The following is a 22576-nucleotide window of genomic DNA, read 5'->3' on the forward strand; positions in this document are numbered from 1 at the left end:
TTCCTTATCACAAATGGTGGTCCTATTCCTATCTTTAACAGGGCCCAGTCCGGATTGACTACTCCCTCTCAATTTATTAACATGCAGGTACAATATTTTACTATTATGCCGTCTAGCTGCATCTTCCAGGTCCTCGGCAATTTTATCCATGGCCTCCACTTCACACCTCCCTACTTTACATTTTAATACTTTCTCCACTTTCTTTACATTCCATTTGTTTTCATATCATCTATCACTAAGGTAATTTTTGTACAAGTCTTTTCTCCTTTTTATCAAGCATAAGGCTTTTTCACTAATATTCTTAGCTGCAGTTCTAGCTTTCTTCCCTAAGACACTTCACAAATTATTTTTCTAAAATTATTCCAACAATCTTCCACATTATCAAATTTTAAACTCTTAAATTTAGTATTCAACTGTTCCTGGAAAGTGTCTCTCAAATTCTTATCCTGAAGTGTACCAACATCATAACTTCCCGGGAGGTAGTTACCCTTCCGATATTTCAGCTTTAAATTAACCCTTGACACTACTAGATACAGATACAGCTCTGCAACTACTACATAAAAAAAATAAAATAAAATAAAGAGAATAACATACAACATTCTAACCATTCTTAATTATCACCCAAAAGGTAACGCTTCAATCTACTCTTGAGCTGGCTTACTAGCTTACTCAATATGGTTTTTGAGTTGACCGTTTTCTGAATACAGTTATTCGATTAACCGTCAAGGGTGTATAAAAGATTTTTGTTAGGGGGGGGGTAATTTTTGGGAGGGTTAGTAGAAAGCTATCTTATACTCCCATGTGGCACCCCTGCTGCCACCTATAACTTTTTTGCACCCCAAATATGGGCATAGCCTCCCTAGGGAGAATGATTGCGTAATCGGTCAATGACCTCTTTTTCCAAGGTCGATTTATTTGATGTTTCTATGTGTAATAACTCCGGAACGAAGGTTGCACATGCGCATTGAATTCTAACGGGAACAATGTTATTGATCTAAGACTCGAGGGGGAAGTGAATTTCCGAGAACTTGATTGCGTAATCAAAGTGTGTCAACAACAACAACATCGACCATGACATTCGCTGAGAGCGTGCACTTACAACAACAACACATTGACCTTGGAACACCTGTGCTGTCGACCTCAATTCACCTATCGTGAATCAATAATTCCCCGTAGAAACAACAAATTAATTCCCCTTTCTTGACAGATCAATCAATCAATGACATCATCTGTCAGACTTTAAAAATTTTCGCCTAGAAACGATTCTCCAGGAATAGATCCAAATCATTAATGTCATTGCCTCGGAAACAACTCTTTTGGTCGAACTCCAAAGGATATTAATAGCCAAAGACCATGAAAACAATACTCCAAGAAACATCTTAGCGATGAATTGTTTTAGCGCGGGAATGAGGTTTCTTATTAATTTGAAATGCATTAGCGCAGAGATGCCAAAAACAAAAGGAACACGCAGAATTACGTTTAGGGATTATTTGGGCGAAACTGTTTTAGACAGGTTATGGAACTATTTCGGCAAAAGAGATAGTGACATTTTAAAAGATGATTTTGAAGAGATTTTTGAAGAGAATTTAATGGTGAAACTCTGTGGTCGTTATAATACACAAGTTTCATTTGAACAGTGTTGTGAGGTCCTCTAACCCAACCCCAAAGGGTTCCAATCCTCCTACCCCAACCCCCAAGGAAGCCCCCGGTCCGCCCCGGGCCCCCCCGGGCCCCCCGGGCCCCCCGCGCCCCCAAAGGCCCCCCCAGGCCCCCAAAGGCCATCCCCGGGCCCCCCGACGGCCCATCGAGCTCCCAAAGGACCAACGGGGTCCCAAAGGCCCTCCCCCGGGCCCCAACTGCCCCTCCAGATCCCCAACAGCCCAACATTTGCTACCCAGGCCCTCCATGTGCTTCCCCGGCCCTCCCCCGGCCCCCACCTGTCCCTCGGGCACTCGTCTCTCTTCAGGAATGTGCCAGGGGTCAGGAACGTACCGCAGGCTGTAACACAAAGATCCACAATGGTGCCAAAACGCGCCACAGGGATGTGCTGCAGGGAGGCGCCGCAGGGAGGCACCGCAGGAAAGCGCCGCAGGGATGCGCCGCAGGGATGCGCCGCAAAAAAAGTAAACTAAAAAGTAAAAATTTCGATCATAGAAGGGCACCCTCCCCCAAGGGTCCCCCCAACACCCACCCCGGGCCCCCCAAAGAGTCCCCGCTCCATTTTTTTTTTAATACTTTTTTATTGCTTTATTTTATCTTTTATGACCAAGTTCCTTTAATAATTCCATTCCTAAACCCATTTTCCATCCTCAAAGAGTCCCCTGCCCAATTCATAAATACTTTATTGAATTTTTTAACATGGTATTTTTTTAAACTTTTTACGTATCTTAAAATGACATGAAATATGCGTACGGCTCTACCAATCGTACTCTGTGCTTGTTCATGGACACGACGCGGCTTTTCAACTGGTACTCTATGGCAGGTTATCGACACTAGCGAGTTTATTGCATGCATTAAATCAGTATTTTTTACGCAGTGGAAGGATCAACACACAATTCATATCTGTAAAAAGTGAAGATGAATTATTCAACGAAAGTATGTGCACATGAAAAAATCATTGTCGTGTTGAACGCTGGCAAGGAGAAATACCTGAACTATGAAACGAGTGCAAGTGGAGATATTATTGGCAATGTATGCATACGTTGTCATGACAGTGAGGAGTTAAATTCCTTTGGTGTACCCAAGAATTTCCATCATGCAAGTGGCGGATATGCGAGAGTAACATTACCAGAGAAATTAGTAGTCAAAGAGAATGCCAACTTAAAAATAATATTTGATGAAGAGGGACAACTTCTAGCTAATGGTTCTGGTAGTATGTTAGCCGTTGATAGATCTTATCGCAATTCTTCCGGTGTTAGCATTCTAATGAAAGCAAAAGGAAAAAGAAGACAAGCATACAGCTGCATCAACATCGTAAATCATATCATGTCAATGTGCCAAAACTGCTATCTATGTAAAAATAATGTGACAATAGACAGTGAAATCGCAGGCAGAATAAAAAGGACATTAGCAGACAATATCATCAATGAATATAAAGATGAATTGACGGAAAGTGAAGCGCAAGTGTACTAATAATGTATAATAATGTATTTAACATATTTTTATATCATTATTCTACATGTCCTTATTTCATTAAAAATATCTTATGCATTATTTTGTTAAGTGTTCATTATTTTTAGGGTATGCTAGAACGTCAAACGTTCAGAATATCTATTAAAAAGGTCAGAGATGTAAGAAAAATAATTTTAGAGATAATGATACTACTAGCAGGTTCAAGTTCTCTTTTGAACTTCACCAAAGAACACACTTCAATTCTAATTTCTCCAGAGAAAACAAAAATCTTCCACTTCAGTTCTTTATTTCACAAAGACATAAAGAAATTTAAAGTTCAATTCTAAATTTTTCGGTGTGAGATAGAAAAATTAATACCATACCTATGATTATTTTCACGGAAGATAAAAAGTTCTAGTTCAATTTTAAATTTTCTCAATGAAGTGAAGAAAAGTTCATGTTCTTTACTGAATTTTACCAAAGAACACAATTCAATTCTAATTTCTACAGAGAAAATAAAAATCTTCCACTGAAGTTCTTTATTTCACAAAGACATAAAGAAATTTAAAGTTCAATTCTAAATTTTTCGGTGGAATATATAAAAAGTAATACCATACATGTGAATATTTTCCCGGAAGAGAAAAAGTTCTAGTTTAACATAAAATTTTCTCAACAAAGTGAAGAAAAGTGCAAGTTCTCTTCTGAATTTTAAAAAATAACACAATTCATTTCTAATTTCACCAGAGAAAATAAAAATCGTCCACTTCAGTTCTTTATTTCACAAAAGACATAAAGAAATTTAAAGTTCAATTCTCAATTTTTCGGTGGAAGATAGAAAAAGTAATATCATACTTGTGAATATTTTCAAGGAAGATAAAAAGTTCTAGTTCAATTTAAAATTTTCTCAACGAAATGAAGAAAAGTACAAGTTCTCTTCTGAACTTTACCATATAACACACTTCAATTCTAATTTCTTCAGAAAAAATAAAAATCTTCCACTTCAGTTTTAAGTTCCCCAAAAAAATAAAGAAATTTAAAGTTCCATTCTAAATTTTTAAATGGAAGATAGAAAAAGGAATACTATGACTGTGATCGTTTTCCATGAAGATCAAAAGTTTCACTTTATTTATAATTTTTCTTAAATTCAGCTCTAATTTTTCTCAAATAGATGAAAAATTTTAAGTTCATTTCTAAATTTTTCTCTATAAGATAGGAAAAGTTATACTACGATTGTGATTATTTTCCAGTGAAGTTAAAAAGTTACACCTTAATTCTAATTTAATTAAGTTCACTTCCGATTTTTTGCAAAGAGATGAAAAATTTAAAGTTCTGTTCTAAATTTTTCATAGAAGATAGAAAAAGTTATACATTGATTTGAATATTCGACATGAAGATAAGGAGCATCACTTTAATTCTGAGTTTTCTCGAAGAAGTGCAAAATGTTCAAGTTATCTTCTGAATTTTCTTAAAGAAGTAAAAAAGTTAGCTCAATTCTGAATTTTACCAATGAAAATGAAAAAAGCTTCCACTTCAGTTCTTAAGTCCACAAAGACATAAAAAATTCATAGTTCTCTTTTAATTTTTCCAAGAAAATAACAAGGGTCCACTTCAGTTCTGGTTTTTTTCTCAAAGAGATGATAAATTCAAATTTCTATTATAATTTTAAATTTAATTTTGGCTCCTTTGTCTTATGGATTTACCCATCAAATTTTTAAATTAGAAAAGGAGTGACTCGTTCTATTATTAAAGACAATCGTTCAAACTCCTTCATCTAACCTCCAAAACAATAGGTTAGGTTAAGTATAAATAAATATTAATAAATAAATAGAAACATTTCTACATGTTTAAGTTAGGTTAGGTTAACTTATCATGAGTGCTCATGATAAGTTAACCTAACCTTTTCTAGCGAGTATGGTTAGGTTAGGTTAGGATAGATTAAGTTAGGACAGATCAGGTTAGGTTAAGTTAGGTTAGGTTAGCCTACAGACGCGTCACATAGGTTAGCTTAGGTGAGGTGAGAGACAGACAAAAAGTTAGGTGTATGATTAGGTTAGATTAAGTTAGGTTAGATTAGGTTAGGTTAAGCTAAGTTAGCCTACGTACGCGCGCGTACGTAGGAGAACCTAGCCTAACCTAACTTAATCTAACCTAACTTTTTCATCTTCTTTAAGAAAATTCAGAAGAGAACTTGAACATTTTGCACTTCTTCGAGAAAACTCAGAATTAAAGTGATGCTCCTTATCTTCATGTCGAATATTCAAATCAATGTATAACTTTTTCTATCTTCTATGAAAAATTTGGAATAAAACTTTAAATTTTTCATCTCTTTGCAAAAAATCGGAAGTGAACTTAAGAAAATTAGAATTAAAGTGTAACTTTTTAACTTCACTGGAAAATAATCACAATCGTAGTATAACTTTTCCTATCTTCTAGAGAAAAATTTAGAAATGAACTTTAAATTTTTCATCTCTTTGAGAAAAATTAGAGCTGAATTTAAGAAAAATTATAAATAAAATGAAACTTTTGATCTTCATGGAAAAACGATCACAGTCATAGTATTACTTTTTCTATCTTCCATATAAAAATTTAGAATGGAACTATAAATTTCTTTATTTCTTTGGGGACCTTAAAACTGACGTGGAAGATTTTTATTTTTTCTGAAGAAATTAGAATTGAAGTGTGTTATATGGTAAAGTTCAGAAGAGAACTTGAACTTTTCTTCACTTCGTTGAGAAAATTTTAAATTGAACTAGAACTTTTTATCTACCGTGAAAATATTCACAAGTATGATATTACGTTTTCTATCTTCCATCAAAAAATTTAGAATTGAACTTTAAATTTCTTTATGTCTTTTGTGAAATAATGAACTGAAGTGGAAGATTTTTATTTTCTCTGGTGAAATTAGAAATGAATTGCGTTCTTTTGTAAAATTCAGAAGAGAACTTGAACTTTTCTTCACTTTGTAGAGAAAATTTTAAATTGAACTAGAACTTTTTATCTTCCGGGAAAATATTCACAAGTATGGTATTACTTTTTATATATTCCACCGAAAAAATTAGAATTTAAATTTAAATTTATTTATGTCTTTTTGTAATAAATAAATTAATTGGAAGATTTTTATTTTCTCTGTAGAAATTAGAATTGAATTGTGTTCTTTGGTAAAATTCAGTAAAGAACATGAACTTTTCGTCACTTCATTTAGAAAATTTAAAATTGAACTAGAACTTTTTATCTTCCGTGAAAATAATCACAAGTATAGTATTAATTTTTCTATCTCCCACCGAAAAATTTAGAATTGAACTTTAAATTTCTTTATGTCTTTGTGAAATAAAGAACTGAAGTGGAAGATTTTTGTTTTCTCTGGAGAAATTAGAATTGAAGTGTGTTCTTTGGTGAAGTTCAGAAGAGAACTTGAACTTTACTTAATTTAGTTGAGAAAATTTTAAATTGAACTAGAACTTTTTATCTTCCGTGAAAATATTCACAAGTATGCTATTACTTTTTCTATCTTCCATCGAAAAATTTGGAATTGAACTTTAAATTTCTTTATGTCTTTGTGAAATAAAGAACTAAAGTGGAAGATTTTTGTTTTCTCTGGAGAAATTAGAATTGAAGTGTGTTCTTTGGTAAACTTCAGAAGAGAACTTGAACTTTTCTTCACTTCGTTGAGAAAATTTTAAATTGAACTAGAACTTTTTATCTTCCAGGAAGATATTCACATGTATGGTATTACTTTTTCTATCTTCAACCGAAAAATTTAGAATAGAACTTTAAATTTCTTTATGTCTTTGTGAAATAAAGAACTGAAGTGGAAGATTTTTATTTTTTCTGTAGAAATTAGAATTGAATTGTGTCCTTTGATAAAATTCCGACGTGAATTTGAACTTTATATCTTCCGTGAAAAATTTGGAACAGTATTTTAAATTTTTCATCTCTTCGAGGCAGATCTGAAATAAAGTGTAAAATTTTTATATTATTTGGAAAAATAGAAATGATCAATGACTAAATTTTTTTTCATTGAGAAAATTCAGAAGAGAACTTGAACTTTTCTTGACTTCGTTGAGAAAATTTTAAATTGAAATAGAACTTTTTATCTTCCGTGAAAATATTCACAAGTATGATATTACTTTTTCCATCTTCCACCGAAAAATTAGAATTGAACTTTAAATTTCTTTATGTCTCTGTGAAATAATGAACTGAAGTGGAAGATTTTTGTTTTCTCTGGAGAAATTAGAATTGAAGTGTGTTCTTTGGCAAAGTTCAGAATAGGAGCTTGAACTTTTCTTCACTTCGTTGAGAAAATTTTAAATTTAACTAGAACTTTATATCTTCCATGAAAATATTCACAAGTATTGTATTACTTTTTCTATCTTCCACCAAAAAATTTAGAATTGAACTTTAAATTTCTTTATGTCTTTGTGAAATAAAGAACTGAAGTGGAAGATCTTTATTTTCTCTGGAGAAATTTAGAATTGAAGTGTTTTCTTTGCTAAAATTCCGACGAGAGCTTGAACTTTTCTTCGCTTCGTTGAGAAAATTTGGAACAGTATTTTAGATTTTTCATCTCTTCGAGACAGATCTGAACTAAAGGGGAAAATTTTTATATTATTTGGAAAAAAAGAAATGATCAATGACTAATTTCTTTTTCATTGAGAAAATTCAGAAGAGAACTTGAACTTTCCTTGACTTCGTTGAGAAAATTTTAAATTGAACTAGAACTTTTTATCTTCCGTGAACATATTCACAAGTATGGTATTACTTTTTCTATCTTACACCGAAAAATTAAAATTGAACTTTAAATTTCTTTATTTCTTTGTGAAATAATGAACTGAAGTGGAAGATTTTTGTTTTCTCTGGAGAAATTAGAATTGAATTGTGTTCTTTGGTAAAATTCAGAAGAGAACTTGAATATTCACGATCAAAGTATAACTTTTCCAATATTCTATGAAAAATTTGGAACAGAACTTTAAATTTTTGTCATCTCTATGTGAAAAGTCGGAACTGAATTTAAGAAAATTTAGAATTAAAGTGAAACTTTTTATCTTCACTGAAAATAATCACTATCATAGTATAACTTTTCCTATCCTCTACAGAAAAAATTAGAACAGAACTTTAAATTTTTTATGTCTTGGTGAACTTAAAACTGAAGTGGAAGCTTTTTATTTTCTCTGGAGAAATTAGAATTGAATTGTGTTTGTTGGTAAAATTCAGAAGAGAACTTGAACTTTTCTATCTTCTATGAAAAATTTGGAATAGTATTTAAAATTTTTCATCTCTTTGGGAAAAATCTGAAGTGAAGTGGAAAATTTTTATATTATTTTGGGAAAATAGAATTGATCAATAACTTATTTCATTTTCATTGAAAAAATTCAGAATCGAAGTTGAACTTTTCTTCTTCCGAGAAAATATATTGCACAGAACTTTAAATTTTTTCCTCTCTTTGAGAAAGGTCGGAACTGAATTGAAGAAAATTTAGAATTAAAGTGAAACTTTTTATCTTCATAGAAAATAATCACATTCAAAGTATAACTATTCCTATCTTCTAAGGAAAAATTTAGAACTGAACTTTACATTTTTTAATGTCTTGGTAAACTTAAAACTGAAGTGGAAGCTTTTTATTTCCTCTGGAGAAATTAGAATTGAATTGTTTTATTTGTTAATATTCATATTAGAACTTTATATTTTCTATCTTCTAAGAAAAATTTGGAACAATATTTTAAATTTTTTCATCTCATTGAGAAAAATCTGAATTGAAGTTGAAAATTTATTTTATTTTGGTGAAATATAATGGTTCAATAGCTTTTTTTATTTTAATTGAGAAAATTCAGAATCGAAGTTGAAATTTTCTTCTTCCGGGGAAATATTTGGAATAAAACTTTAAAATTTCTCATCTCTTTGAGAAAGGTCGGAATTGAATTTAAAAAAATTTAGAATTAAAGTGAAATTTTTTATCTTCATGGAAAATAATCACTATCATAGTATAACTTTTCCTATCTTCTACGGAAAAATTTAGAAGTGAACTTTAAATTTTTTATGTCTTGGTGAACTTAAAAGTGAAGAGTAAGCTTTTTATTTTCTCTGGTGAAATTAGAATTGAATTGTGTTCTTTGGTAAAATTCAGAAGAGAACTTGAACTTTTCTATCTTCAATGAAAAATTGAGCCTGCTAGTAGTATCATTATCTCTAAAATTATTTTTCTTACATCTCTGACCTTTTTAATAGATATTATGAACGTTTGACGTTCTAGCATACCCTAAAAATAATGAACACTTAACAAAATAATGCCTAAGATATTTTTAATGAAATAAGGACATGTAGAATAATGATATAAAAATATGTTAAATACATTATTATACATTATTAGTACACTTGCGCTTCACTTTCCGTCAATTCATCTTTATATTCATTGACGATATTGTCTGCTAATGTCCTTTTTATTCTGCCTGCGATTTCACTGTTTATTGTCACATTATTTTTACATAGATAGCAGTTTTGGCACATTGACATGATATGATTTATGATGTTGATGCAGCTGTATGCATGTCTTCTTTTTCCTTTTGCTTTCATTCGATTGCTAACACCGGAAGAATTGCGATCAGATCTATCGATGGCTAACATGCTACCAGAACCATTAGCTAGAAGTTGTCCCTCTTCATCAACTATTATTTTTAAGTTGGCATTCTCTTTGACTACTAATTTCTCTGGTAATGTTACTCTCGCATATCCACCACTTGCATGATGGAAATTCTTGGGTACACCAAAGGAATTTAACTCCTCACTGTCATGACAACGTATGCATACATTGCCAATAAGATCTCCACTTACACTCGTTTCATAGTTCAGGTATTTCTCCTTGTCAGCGTTCAACACGACAATGATTTTTTCATGTGCACATACTTTCGTCAAATAATTCATCTTCACATTTTACAGATATGAATTGTGTGTTGATCCTTCCACTGCCTAAAAAATACTGATTTAATGCATGCAATAAACTCGCTAGTGTCGATAACTTGCCATAGAGTACCAGTGGAAAAGCCGCGTCGTGTCCATGAACAAGCACAGAGTACGATTGGTAGAGCCGTACGCATATTTCATGTCATTTTAAGATACGTAAAAAGTTAAAAAAATACCATGTTAAAAAATTCAAGAAAGTATTTATGAATTGGGGAGGGTCTCTTTGAGGTTGGAAAATGGGTTTAGGAATGACATTATGAATGGAACTTGTTCAGAAAGGATATAATAAAGCCATAAAAAAGTGTTAAAAAAAAATGGAGAGGGGACTCTTTGGGGGGCCCGGGGAGGGTGTTTGGGGGACCCTTGGGGGAGGGGGGCCCTTCTGTGATCGAAATTTTTACTTTTTAGTTTACTTTTTTTTGCGGCGCATCCCTGCGGCACATCCTGCGGCGCTCTCCTGCGGTGCCTCCCTGCGGCGCATCCCCTGCGGCGCTTTCCTGACCCGCGGCGCATCCCTGCGGCACATCCTGCGGCGCTTTCCTGGCCCACGGCGCATCCCAGCAGCGCTTCTCTGGTCCGGGGGACCTTGGGGGGCCGGGGGTGGGCCGTTGGGGCACAGGGAGGGCCTTTGGGGCACAGGGAGGGCCTTTGGGGATCCGGGGGGGCAGTTGGGGACCGGTGGAGGGCCTTTGGGACCCCGTTGGTCCTTTGGGAGCTAGATGGGCCTTTGGGGGGCCCGGGGATGGCCTTTGGGGGTCTGGGTGGGCCTTTGGGGGCGCCGGTGGCCCTTTGGGAGCTTGGGGGGCCTTTGAGGACCGGGGGCTTCCTTCGGGGTTGGGGTAGGAGGATTGGAACCCTTTGGGGTTGGGTTAGAGGACCTCACAACACTGTTCAAATGAAACTTGTGTATTATAACGACCACAGAGTTTCACCATTAAATTCTCTTCTAAAATCTCTTCAAAAATCATCTTTTAAAATGTCTCTAACTGTTTCGCCGAAATAGTTCCATAACCTGTCTAAAACAGTTTCGCCCAAATAATCCCTAAACGTAATTCAGCGTGTTCCTTTTGTTTTTGGCATCTCTGCGCTAATGCATTTCAAATTAATAAGAAACCTGATTCCCGCGCTAAAACAATTCATCGCTAAGATGTTTCTTGGAGAATTGTTTCCATGGCCTTTGGCTATTAATATTCTTTGGAGTTCAACCAAAAGAGTTGTTTCCGAGGCAAAGACATTAATGATTTGGATCTATTCCTGGAGAATCGTTTCTAGGCGAAAATTTTTAAAGTCTGACAGATGATGTCATTGATTGATTGATCTGTCAAGAAAGGGGAATTAATTTGTTGTTTCTAAGGGGAATTATTGATACACGATAGGTGAATTGAGGTCGACAGCACTGGTGTTCCAAGGTCGATGCTGTTGTTGTTGTAAGTGCACGCTCTCAGCGAATGTCAAGGTCGATGTTGTTGTTGTTGACACACTTTGATTACGCAATCAAGTTTTCGGAAATTCACTTCCCCCTCGAGTCCTAGATCAATAACATTGTTCCCGTTAGAATTCAATGCGCATGTGCAACCTTCGTTCCGGAGTTATTACGCATAGAAACATCAAATAAATCGACCTTGGAAAAAGAGGTCATTGACCGATTACGCAATCATTCTCCCTAGGGAGGCTATGCCCTTATTTGGGGTGCAAAAAAGTTATAGGTGGCAGCAGGGGTGCCACATGGGAGTATAAGATAGCTTTCTACTAGGGTTTTAAAAAAAACTTTAAAAGGACTATTAAGAATATTTTTACCAGAGGGACAAACATCTAGCAGGGGGGGTGTGCTAAAACTCGTATCCCCCCCTTGGATATGGCCTTGGTAACTGTATATGTATAAATGAAACATGCATATACTAAATTCAGAAATTTAAATTCTAATTATCTTCGCTTTATTTTCTTAGAATATAAAGGGCAACATTAGGCAATGGTCACGGTGCCTTTCTGTAAGTGTGTATTCTATTTTTCCGAACTGGTATCACCGCATATTAGTACCGCTATGTTTTCTATTCAGATTGACTTTTACTTGTTCGTAAAAGAACAAGAAACGAAAATAAAATCCGTCATCGGCTCCCTGATGCTTTAGTTTTCCAGCAAAAGTCGATGGAATATTTTAAATAGAAGTGTCATAAATAGGTTTTTAAACTTTCCTTGGACCCCAGGGTCTTCAGCAGAATATAATCTCCCTGTTGGGAGTATTGACAGACTCTTCCCTTTAAATAAACAAAAAGAGATTGGATCTCTTACTGTTCTCTTAGAAGAGATGTTATGTTAGATACTTGTCAATGGAAGGGGATAAACATGCTTTTGCAAGTCTTGCTAATTGTCAGATGCGGAATTTTAGCTGATTGTTTCTTCTCTAATCTTCATAAAATTAAGTCTCGCCTTATACAGCCATAGGCACGTACATACAATCCGTTTCCAAGGGAAAAGGTTGTTAAAACATTCTTCAAAACAGAGAAGACAGTTTGAAGTTTATGAAGATTATATGCTATTCTGCAAAAAAAAATGTAGACATGATAAGAATTGAGGGGAGGTGGTCAACGTTTCCCTCCTATACGCACCTTCTTTAAAGATCCTTTGCTAAGAAGGTTGATTCGATGAGGAACTACCAAATTTAATTAACTCGTAACAGAAGTGATTGCTAGAAAAATATCATAACACGTTTTTAACAGTAGTTTTAGTTTTTTCACGAACGAAAAACAAATATAATAATAAAAACCAAAGGCATGTTATCAAGTCATTAATTGCACTCTGAATATTAATTAAACAAAAAATAGAAATAAAAACCACAAATATCGGTATATTCAGTTGCGCTACTGTGACTGAGGTATTTGTTGTTTTTATTTCTTGGTTTTGGATTTTATTTGATATTAGGTTCTTTAGTTTTTATGGTTGTTTTCTTAGCGTTGAAGACACCTTGTTTCATATACGTGAAATATCCGCGTCGTTTTAGTTCTGGCCTTCCTTCTACATAGATAACTTCGGAGACCACACTGCCTTTCCATGACGATAAAATAAAAGTTCAAAATAGGGATAAAATCCTTTTTAATAGACAGTGTATAGAAAATTCACAAAAAATACCAGATATCAAAAATTCACATAAAAAATGTGACCGAAATATCTGAAATTTTTTGTGAACTTTCTGTACACTGTCTATTAAAAAGGATTTTATCCCTATTTTGAACTTTTATTTTATCCTTCTACATAGTTGTAGTCCCGTTTGTTTTCTTCATCCTGAGATTTCTCTCTCTTTGTTCTTGTCATGGCTGGCCAGTAGAAGACAGTAGACAACATACAGCAGAAGACATCCTCTCATGTGCCCTCTATGACTCAGACCTCTGTGTGCCTTTACACCAGAGTAGACTCTAAATCAATTCCCTCTCATATATTACAATTTCATAATATTGGTCTATTATGATAGAAAGGAGTATCAATACGCAGGTTTTTCTTTCTTTTTTTTATTGCTAGTGGACATTTATATCCTGAACTCAGCACTGCATATTTATATAGAATAAAACCGTGCAAAAAAATATAATCAATACAGGATTTCTTGCGAATTTCCTGCTTTTATTGGGACTCGGACTAGTGGTATCGTTTATATTACTAAACTACAAAATATGGACACCTTTGAGAAGGTCATGGGTTCAAATCCCATGACCTTCTTCTTCTAGTAGAATAGATTTGGCATAACAAATTTCTCTAGCCTTTGTGAATTTCTATGGCGTCTGGATATTTTGGTTTTTAGTTCCCCTTTTTTCTTGTCTCTCGACTGGCATCAAGTGATTGATAGGTTTTAAAGTTGGCTAATTAGTTTTTCGATTTCCATTCTAGCGTTAAAGAATTAGTCTACGTTTGCTGTCAAATTTCGTCAGGGATGCAATTTTTAGAGTCGTTAAACATTGTTAACCGTGAACTGGCCACAAGGTAATAGAAAAAAGTAGGATTTTGCTTTTTCCATTCATTAATAGTGTTTTACAGCATTTACAATGATATTATGGTTTAATAACTATTAGTTTTAATCAGGTATATAACAAGGAGAATGGAGTAATGAAAAAAAAGAGCTACGAGAAACAAAACACAGATTAACCAGTAATAACAAAGATAAAAGCAAAACTTTAACTATGGGATCAAATACATAAAAAAGGGTATCAACTTTGGGGGGGGGAGTGTCCCTCTTTCTAGGTTTTTTGGGATTCCTAGATTAAACAAATAAATAATACCTCTATTGTAGATAAAGGCAAAACTTTTACTAGGAAAGCAAATACATGAGAAAGGGCACCAACTCGGGGGGGGGGGGGCAATTGTTTCTCTTTCTAGATTTTTCGGGCTCCCTAGATTAAGAAAATACTTTTTGTATTTTTATTTTTCATTTTTTTTGGGGGTGGGGGTGTCATAGAAAAGGATAAAAATAGCAAAACAGCCCTCCCCTTTGATTTTGGAATAAAAACCATTCTGACCCCCCCCCTGTAAATTTTCGTAAATTGATGCCACTGGGACATGGTCTAATAGAAAAAAAAAATACAGTAAGCGTATTACATATAACATGGGAGAAAGGCAAAAGAATATCTATCAGAAATTACGATAGTACATATTTCATAATATAAATTACAAAATACGGGAATTACAACTTGCAATTAAAAGGCTGTCCCAAAAATTAGCTAATGAACGAAAAAAAGTATTGTATATCTTTGCCCGAATAACTTGAATATCAAATTGATTAACTTAAAAAAAAAACACTGTCTAAGAGATTTTCTAGCTAGACCGGTGTTTGTCTAAAATTCCAGTTATTGCTAGTTGTGGATTCGTCACTTAGAATCCTGCCTTTGCATACATTATTTCTATCATCTTTTTTTTTATAAAAAGGCTGCAAAAACACTTCAAAGGAAGCTTCGCTGAAAAGTTCAAACAAGTGCTTAACTCCATAAAAGCATTCTCATTTATTGTTTGCCGATGGAAAGTGTAGCTACATGTAAGGTCAAACATTTCATATCTTTGTTTGCACAAGGAAATTATATGTAAACAAGGTTTGTGTTTTATAGAGCATCTTTTTTCGGCTTCAAAAGGCTAAAAGCTTCTCTGTAAGCTTCAAAAGGCTTTCAGAGAGATTGTCAGCAGCAGTGGTGGCAATATGGTTAGAGGGAGAGTGTCCCCATATTTTTTGTCCCCCCCCCCTTAGGTCCTGAAGATACTTTTTGGGGAGTAATGTCATTTTTTTGTATTTTCATTAAAAAATGTGAATTTGCCATCCCTAGATTTGCAAAAAAATTGCCGTCTCCCCTCCCTTTAAATTTTTGCAAATTGATGTCACTGAGCAATAATCCCGCCTGGGTTCCTTTTTGAGAAGAGTTTAGCTCTTCTCGTATAGTATTAATAGTCAAACAGTTCGTGGTAACGAATTGTAAGTAAGGAGCGACTCGTTTCAATAGTGACCGACACAAAAAAAAATGGAATTTTAATATCAATAGGTACATCAAAAGAATCAGCTTCTTATGCTGATTTCAAATATATAATATTCAGAGAGTTCAATGTTACCCATTAAAGGCTACGAGTCGGAGAAACGCAACGCTCGACACAGTTCCCCCACGCCAGGGGCGGATCCAGGATTTTTTTTGGGGGGGGGGGGCAAAATAGGTCGATCCAAATTTTTTTTAGGGGGGCGCAAAAGAGGCTGATCCGATAAACTTGCGTTAGAAGCAAGTTTAATTAAAGCAAACTTGAGTTAATTAAGTAAATTACACTACTTTAGGCTACGATAGGGGGACATTCACCCCCTCCTCTGGATCCGCCACTGCCCCACGCTGACATACTTTTGCCACGCTTGGCACGCACCTCCTGGTGCGCGTGGCTCCTAAAAGTCGGTGAACCCTCAAACACGCCCCTCCCGAAACACAAAAGTAAATGTACAAATTTAATGACAAATATGGGGAGACATTGAATATACGCATATTTTGGAGAGGAGTCTACGCTTGAAGCACTCCTCCCTTCCCACGTTTGTGCCTGCTTACCATCATAGTCAAGCGTTCAAGCCACCAATTTAGTATTATGAAAGATGTGCGTTTAAATTAAACAGTTCATGGTAACAAACTGTAAATAAGGAGCGGCACGACTCAATAGTAACCGAAACTCTAAACAACTAAATTTTGATACCAATAGATATATTAAAAGAATTGGATTTTTATACTGATTTCACATATACAAGCTTCATCAAGTTTAGTGTTACCCATCAAAATTTACGAGCCTGAGAAAATTTGCCTGATTTTTGAAATAGGGAGGAAACACCCCCTAAAATTAAAAAAATCTTAATGAAAATCACACCATCAGATTCAGCGTACCAGAGAACCCCACTGTAGAAGTTTCAAGCTCCAATCTGCAAAAATGCGGAATTTTGCTATTTTTGCCAGAAGACAGATCACGGACGCGTGTTTTTTTCCCCCATGGGTGATTGTATCGAAATAGTGGTCCTAGAAGATCGGAAAAGGGTGCATTCGAACGAAAACTAGAGGTTCTAGTGCCCTTTTTAGGTGACCAAAAAGATTGGAGGCCAACTGGGTCCCCTCCAATGCCCATGTTTTCCCCAAAATTATCTGATCAAAATTTTGAGATAGCCATTTTGTTCGGTATAGTTAAAATGTCAAATAAATATATACTCAGGTTTAAAATGACTCCCTACACTCCATGGGAAGAGGCCTGTAAGTAATGAAGTTTGCTCATTGTGCACGCACAATATTTATCATTGAGAAGTATACATACATTTTTAAGGGGGGGGGGGTTGCTTGGGGTGTATTTCTATATAGAGAATCTTCCTTGGCAAGGTCGTACTTAGGATTTCTTACGGCGGGGGTTTTACTAAAAAAAAAAAAAATTGGGGGGGGGGGGAGAGGCTTGCAGAAAAAAAACTCAAGAAACGCATACAAAATTTGTTTATATTCCTTTTTTGTTACGTTTTTACGAGTCAGACAAACATTTCGGGGAAGGGGGGGGGGTTCAAACCCCTCTGATCCCCCTCTGGGTACGGCCTTGTTCCTTGGGGAGGGAAATTTCTGGGGGTGAATATTCCCGAGGAAAATTTACAATAGGGGGTTTCACAGAATTACTATACAAAATTCTTTTTAATTGTCTTACCTTCTCTTTGCCAATTTTTTTTTTATGTGGAGATATTCCACGAGAACTATCCAGGGTTTTTTTTCCGCGTATTTTGATTTCCAGGAAATAATTTCCACTGAAGGGGGCATTTCTGGAGTGAGATTAAACCGATTAGAGATTAATGTCTTATTGAAATGAAAGAATGCTAAGGAGAATTTTTTCTGAATCGTCCGCAAGTAATTTTAAAGGAAGGGATGGATCACAGTTCATATAATTATCCAGTAAGCTTATCGCAGATCATTTCTGGTCTTCGTTCTCGGTGCGAACAAAAAGTTCCTCCCACTTCTTCGTGCAGTTATAATTAGCGGCTTTCCACTTGTTTCCGATTGTTTCGCGTCTGACTTGTCTACCCGTGAAAAGATCTGACGCCGCTTATGTTTCTACGTTCTCTGGACAGCCCGGTCCGGGTTTTTATAACGGGTGAGATAGGGATTGATCATACTGGATAATTATATGAACTGTGGGATGGATCCTCCGTGAGGATGGAATTGTCTGGAGGGAATTTGACGGGGGGGGGTGAACTTTACATTGGATGATATTTCCACGGAAGAGTTTTCCGTGAGGGGGAGGGGTATATTTCTTAGAGGGTGAGCCAAATTTACCGGCATTATTTGAAAAACGAACAGAAATTATTCCATATAAGGGTTGTCCCTCCTCAATATCTTGCTCTTTATGATAAAGTTTGACTGTTTGTCCGAATTTTTTAAGAGCGTCTACTGGAACACGGGATCGTTCAATTAGAATAGGAATCTATTTTAAAAGTGCTGACAGCTTTAGCGTTAGGAGAAAGGTATTGAGGAGGGGTCAAGCCTTCATATAAGGAATAAATCTGCCAAAAGTAATATACATGTTTTGTTTGGATCTTTCATGTACGGTGAGCCAAATTCAATCCTGCATTAGTTGAAAAACATTCAGAAATTAAATACAAAAACATTTTTTTTAACTGAAAATAAGGAGCGACATTAAAACTTAAAACAAACAGATATTATTCCGTATATGAAAGGGGCTGTCTCCTCCTCAAGGCCTCGCTCTTTACGCTAAAGTTTTATTGTTTTAAAAAGTGGAGTTGCGACAAGGAGTCAATTTTTGTGACAAGAGCGACGTGTTGAGGAGAGGACAGCCCCTTTCATATACGGAATAATCATACAGTTCTTGATAACGAACTGTAAGTAAGGAGTGACTTTGATATCAATGGATATATCAAAAGAATTAGATTTTTATGCTGATTTTAAATATATAAATTTCATTAATTTTAGCCTTAACCGTCAAAGGTTACGAGCCTGAGAAAATTAAACTGATTTTCTAAAAAAGGGGGAAAGACTCCCTAAAAGTCATAGAATCTTAATGAAAATAACACCATCAGATTTAGTGTATCAGAGAACCCTACTTAATAGGTTTTAAGCTCCTATCTGCAAAAATGTGGAATTTTTTTTTTTTTTTTTTATAACAGAAGAAAGATCACGGATGCGTGTATATTTGTTTGTTTTTCTGTTTTTATGGCTTTTTTTCCTCCAGGGGTGATCTAATCGACCCAATGGGCTTAAGACAACTGTGTAGGTACTAGATAACTTCTGAAAATGTTTTTGTGAAAAACTTTACTTTAAAAAAGCATGAAGCTGTTTCATTAAATGATGATTTAGTGATTTGAAAAAGAGTGAATCTTTATTATTGAAGGGATAAATTTGATCTGTAAAAAGGTGAGTTCTGCTTGTGAAGAGGAAATTTGGAGTTTGAAACCTTTTCAAAACCTTGATGAAGGGCTATTATATAACATTTTTCTTCGATATACAAATACCTGTTCTCGGTTACATGGCCCTTCAGCCAGGAAGTGGAATGTGAAGCTAGGGGCCTGCCATCCTGTACTTTCGCGCATTTTTCCTGTTTACCTTCCCCAGATTCCCATTTGTAGCTTGGTCGACAGTAGAGGAGGAGGTACCAGCGCCATCACGCACCCCTGCTGCCACCTATAACTTTTTTTAACACCATATATTGGCACGAGAACCACGTGGTTTATGGTTTTTTGTCAATGAGAATTTGAAAAACAGGAATTTTGTCACATTTATGTATGTTTTCATGGATGGATATGTGTGTTGTTCGATTTATTTGATGTTTTTCTATGGATGTTTAATGGTTTTTGTCAGTGAGAATTTGAACAACAGGAACTTTGTCACATTTATGGATGTCAACAGCAATTCATGTCTGTTATATGGTTTTCTCAGTGAGAATGAAAAAACAGGAATTTTCTCACATGGAAAAACAGGAACTTTCTCAATTGGAAAACCATAACCCACGTGGTCCTGTCACGAGTAGCACCTGTGAACTTGATTTACATAAAGTTCGCTGAGAGCGTGCACTTACAACAACAACAACATCAACCTTGGAACACCTGTGCTGTCGACCTCAATTCACCTATCGTGAATCAATAATTCCCCTTAGAAACAACAAATTAATTTCCCCTTTCTTGACAGATCAATCAATCAATGACATCATCTGTCAGACTTTAAAAATTTTCGCCTTAGAAACATTTCTCCAGGAATAGATCCAAATCATTAATGTCTTTGCCTCGGGAACAGTTCTACTGGTCGAACTCCAAAGGATATTAATAACCAAAGGACATGGAAACAATTAGGCAAGAAACGTCTTAGCGATGAATTGTTTTAGCGCGCGAAAAGGTGTCCTATTAATTTGAAATGCGTTAGCGCAGAGATGCCAATAACAAAGGATCACGCTGAATTTGCGTTTAGGGATTATTTGGGCGAAACCGTTTTAGACAGGTTATGGAACTATTTCGGCGAAACAGATAGAGACATTTTAAAAGAAGATTTTTGAAGAGATTTTAGAAGAGAATTTAATGGTGAAACTCTGTGGTCGTTATAATACACAAGTTTCATTTGAACAGTGTTGTGAGGTCCTCTAACCCAACCCCAAAGGGTTCCAATCCTCCTACCCCAACCCCGAAGGAAGCCCCCGGTCCTCAAAGGCCCCCCACGCTCCCACAGGCCCTCCACCCGTCCCCCAAAGTCCCCCCGGCCCCCAACTGCCCCCCCCCCGGACACTCAAAGGCCCCCCAAGCTCCCAAAGGGCCACCGGCGCCCCAAAGGCCCACCCAGACCCCCAAAGGCCATCCCCGGGCCCCCAAAGGCCCATCGAGCTCCCAAAGGACCAACGGGGTCCCAAAGGCCCTCCACTGGTCCCCAAATGTCCCCCAGGCCCCCAAAGGCCCTCCCTGTGCCCCAATGCCCCTCCCCGGCCCCCCAAATGCCAGCCCCGGACCCCCACCGCCCATCCCCCGGTCCCCAAAGGCCCCCCCGAGCTCCCAAAGGACCACCGACCCTCAAGGGACCCACAGACCCTCAAAGGCTCTCCCCGAGCACCCGTCTTTCGTTGATGTGTGTTGTCTGAAACCTATGATTTGGGATGTGTAGTTTGCTACTTCAGGCTTTTCTGAGCTAAGGTTTCCTAGTATTTCCTAGGTGAATGTTGTCTGAAACCAATAGTTTGGGATGAGTAGTTTGCTATTTCAGGCTTTTATGAGCTATGTTTCTTAGCCTTTCGTTGGTGTTTGTTGACTTAAAATTATTATATTTTAGTTTTAGTTATCTATTTTTGAATTGAAGTATTTGGATTTATTAGTATTTAATTGTAGTGTTGTTTCTGAAAACTATGATTTGGAATTTGTGGATTACTATTTTAGACTTTTCTGAGCTGGATTTCTTAGTCTTTCATAAGTATGCGTTGTCAGAAAATTATGATTTGGGATGTATAGTTTGCTATTTCAGGCTTTTCTGAGCTAAGGTTTTCTAGTATTTCGTAGGTGAATGTTGTCTGAAACCAATAGTTTGGGATGAATAGTTTGCTATTTTTGACTTTTCTGAGCTAGGTTTCTTAGTCTTTCGTTGGTGTGTGTTGACTGAAACCGATGATTTGGGATATGTAGTTTGCTATTTTTGACTTTTCTGAGCTGGATTTCTTAGTCTTTCATAGGTGTGTGTTGTATGAAACCTATGATTTGGGATGGGTGGATTGCTACTTTTGACTTTTCTGAACTGGATTTCTTAGCCTTTCATAGGTGTTTGTTGTCTGAAACCTATAGTTTGGGATGACTAGTTTGCTATTTTTGACTTTTCTGAGCTAGGTTTCTTAGCCGTTCATAGGTGAGTGTTGTCTGAAACCTATGATTTGGGATATGTAATTTGCTATTTCCGACTTTTCATAACCGGATTTCTTAGTCTTTCGTAGGTGTGTGGTGTCTGAAACCTATGATTTGGGATGTGTGGGTTGCTATTTTTTTGACTTTTCTGAGCTGGATTTCTTAGCCATTCGTAGGTGTGTGTTGACTGAAACCTATGATTTGGGATGGTTAATTTGCTATTTTTGACTTTTCTGAGCTAGATTTCTTAGCCTATCATATGTGTGTCCTTTCAGAAAATTATGATTTGGGAGGTGTAGTTTGCTTTTTGGACTTTTCAGAGCTAGGATTCTTAGTCACTCATAGGTGTTTGTTGTCTGAAACTTCGAGTTTGGGATGAGTAGTTGGCTATTTCAGACTTTTCTGAGCTAGGGTTTCTTAGTATTTCGTAGGTGAATGCTGTCTGAAACTTATGATTTGGGATATGTAAATTACTATTTCGGGCTTTTCTGAGTTGGATTTCTTAGTCTTTCATAGGTGTGTAGTGTCTGAAACCTATGATTTGGGATGTGTAGTTTGCTATTTTCGACTTTTCTGAGCTAGGTTTCTTAGCCTTTCATAGGTATGTGTTGTCAGAACATTATGATTTGGGATGTGTAGTTTGCTATTTCAGGCTTTTCTGAGCTAAGGTTTTCTAGTATTTCGTAGGTGAATGTTGTCTGAAACCAATAGTTTGGGATGTGTAATTTGCTATTTCCGACTTTTCATAACCGGATTTCTTAGTCTTTCGTAGGTGTGTGGTGTCTGAAACCTATGATTTGGGATGTGTGGGTTGCTATTTCAGGCTTTTCTGAGTTGGATTTCTTAGTCTTTCATAGGTGTGTAGTGTCTGAAACCTATGATTTGGGGTGGGTGGATTGCTACTTTTGACTTTTCTGAGCTGGATTTCTTAGCCTTTCATAGGTGTTTGTTGTCTGAAACATATAGTTTGGGATGACTAGTTTGCTATTTTTGACTTTTCTGAGCTAGGTTTCTTAGCCGTTCATAGGTGAGTGTTGTCTGAAACCTATGATTTGGGATATGTAATTTGCTATTTCTGACTTTTCATAACCAGATTTCTTAGTCTTTCGTAGGTGTGTGATGTCTGAAACCTATGATTTGAGGGTGTGTGGGTTGATATTTTTTGACTTTTCT

At 36.0% G+C, this 22576-nt stretch overlaps 1 protein-coding gene across 2 annotated transcripts in view; it reads left to right on the forward strand.

The window, feature by feature from the left end:
* LOC148941510 (discoidin domain-containing receptor 2-like) overlaps nucleotides 1-22576 on the forward strand; it is a 215233-nt gene that overhangs the window by 163573 nt on the left and 29084 nt on the right. Inside the window, exon 14 of one of the 2 annotated variants that reach the window (XM_089104526.1) lies at nucleotides 13942-14034. The exons of the other annotated variant lie outside the window; for it this stretch is intronic. Within the exon in view, the coding sequence (XP_088960652.1) occupies nucleotides 13942-14034 (93 nt within the window). The remainder of the gene's footprint in view (nucleotides 1-13941; nucleotides 14035-22576) is intronic. 2 annotated transcript variants of the gene reach the window in all.

The sequence above is a fragment of the Artemia sp. Qi Xiang Cuo genome, chromosome 18 (assembly GCF_049724085.1).
Source record: "Artemia sp. Qi Xiang Cuo chromosome 18, ASM4972408v1, whole genome shotgun sequence".
Taxonomy (NCBI): domain Eukaryota; kingdom Metazoa; phylum Arthropoda; class Branchiopoda; order Anostraca; family Artemiidae; genus Artemia; species Artemia sp. Qi Xiang Cuo.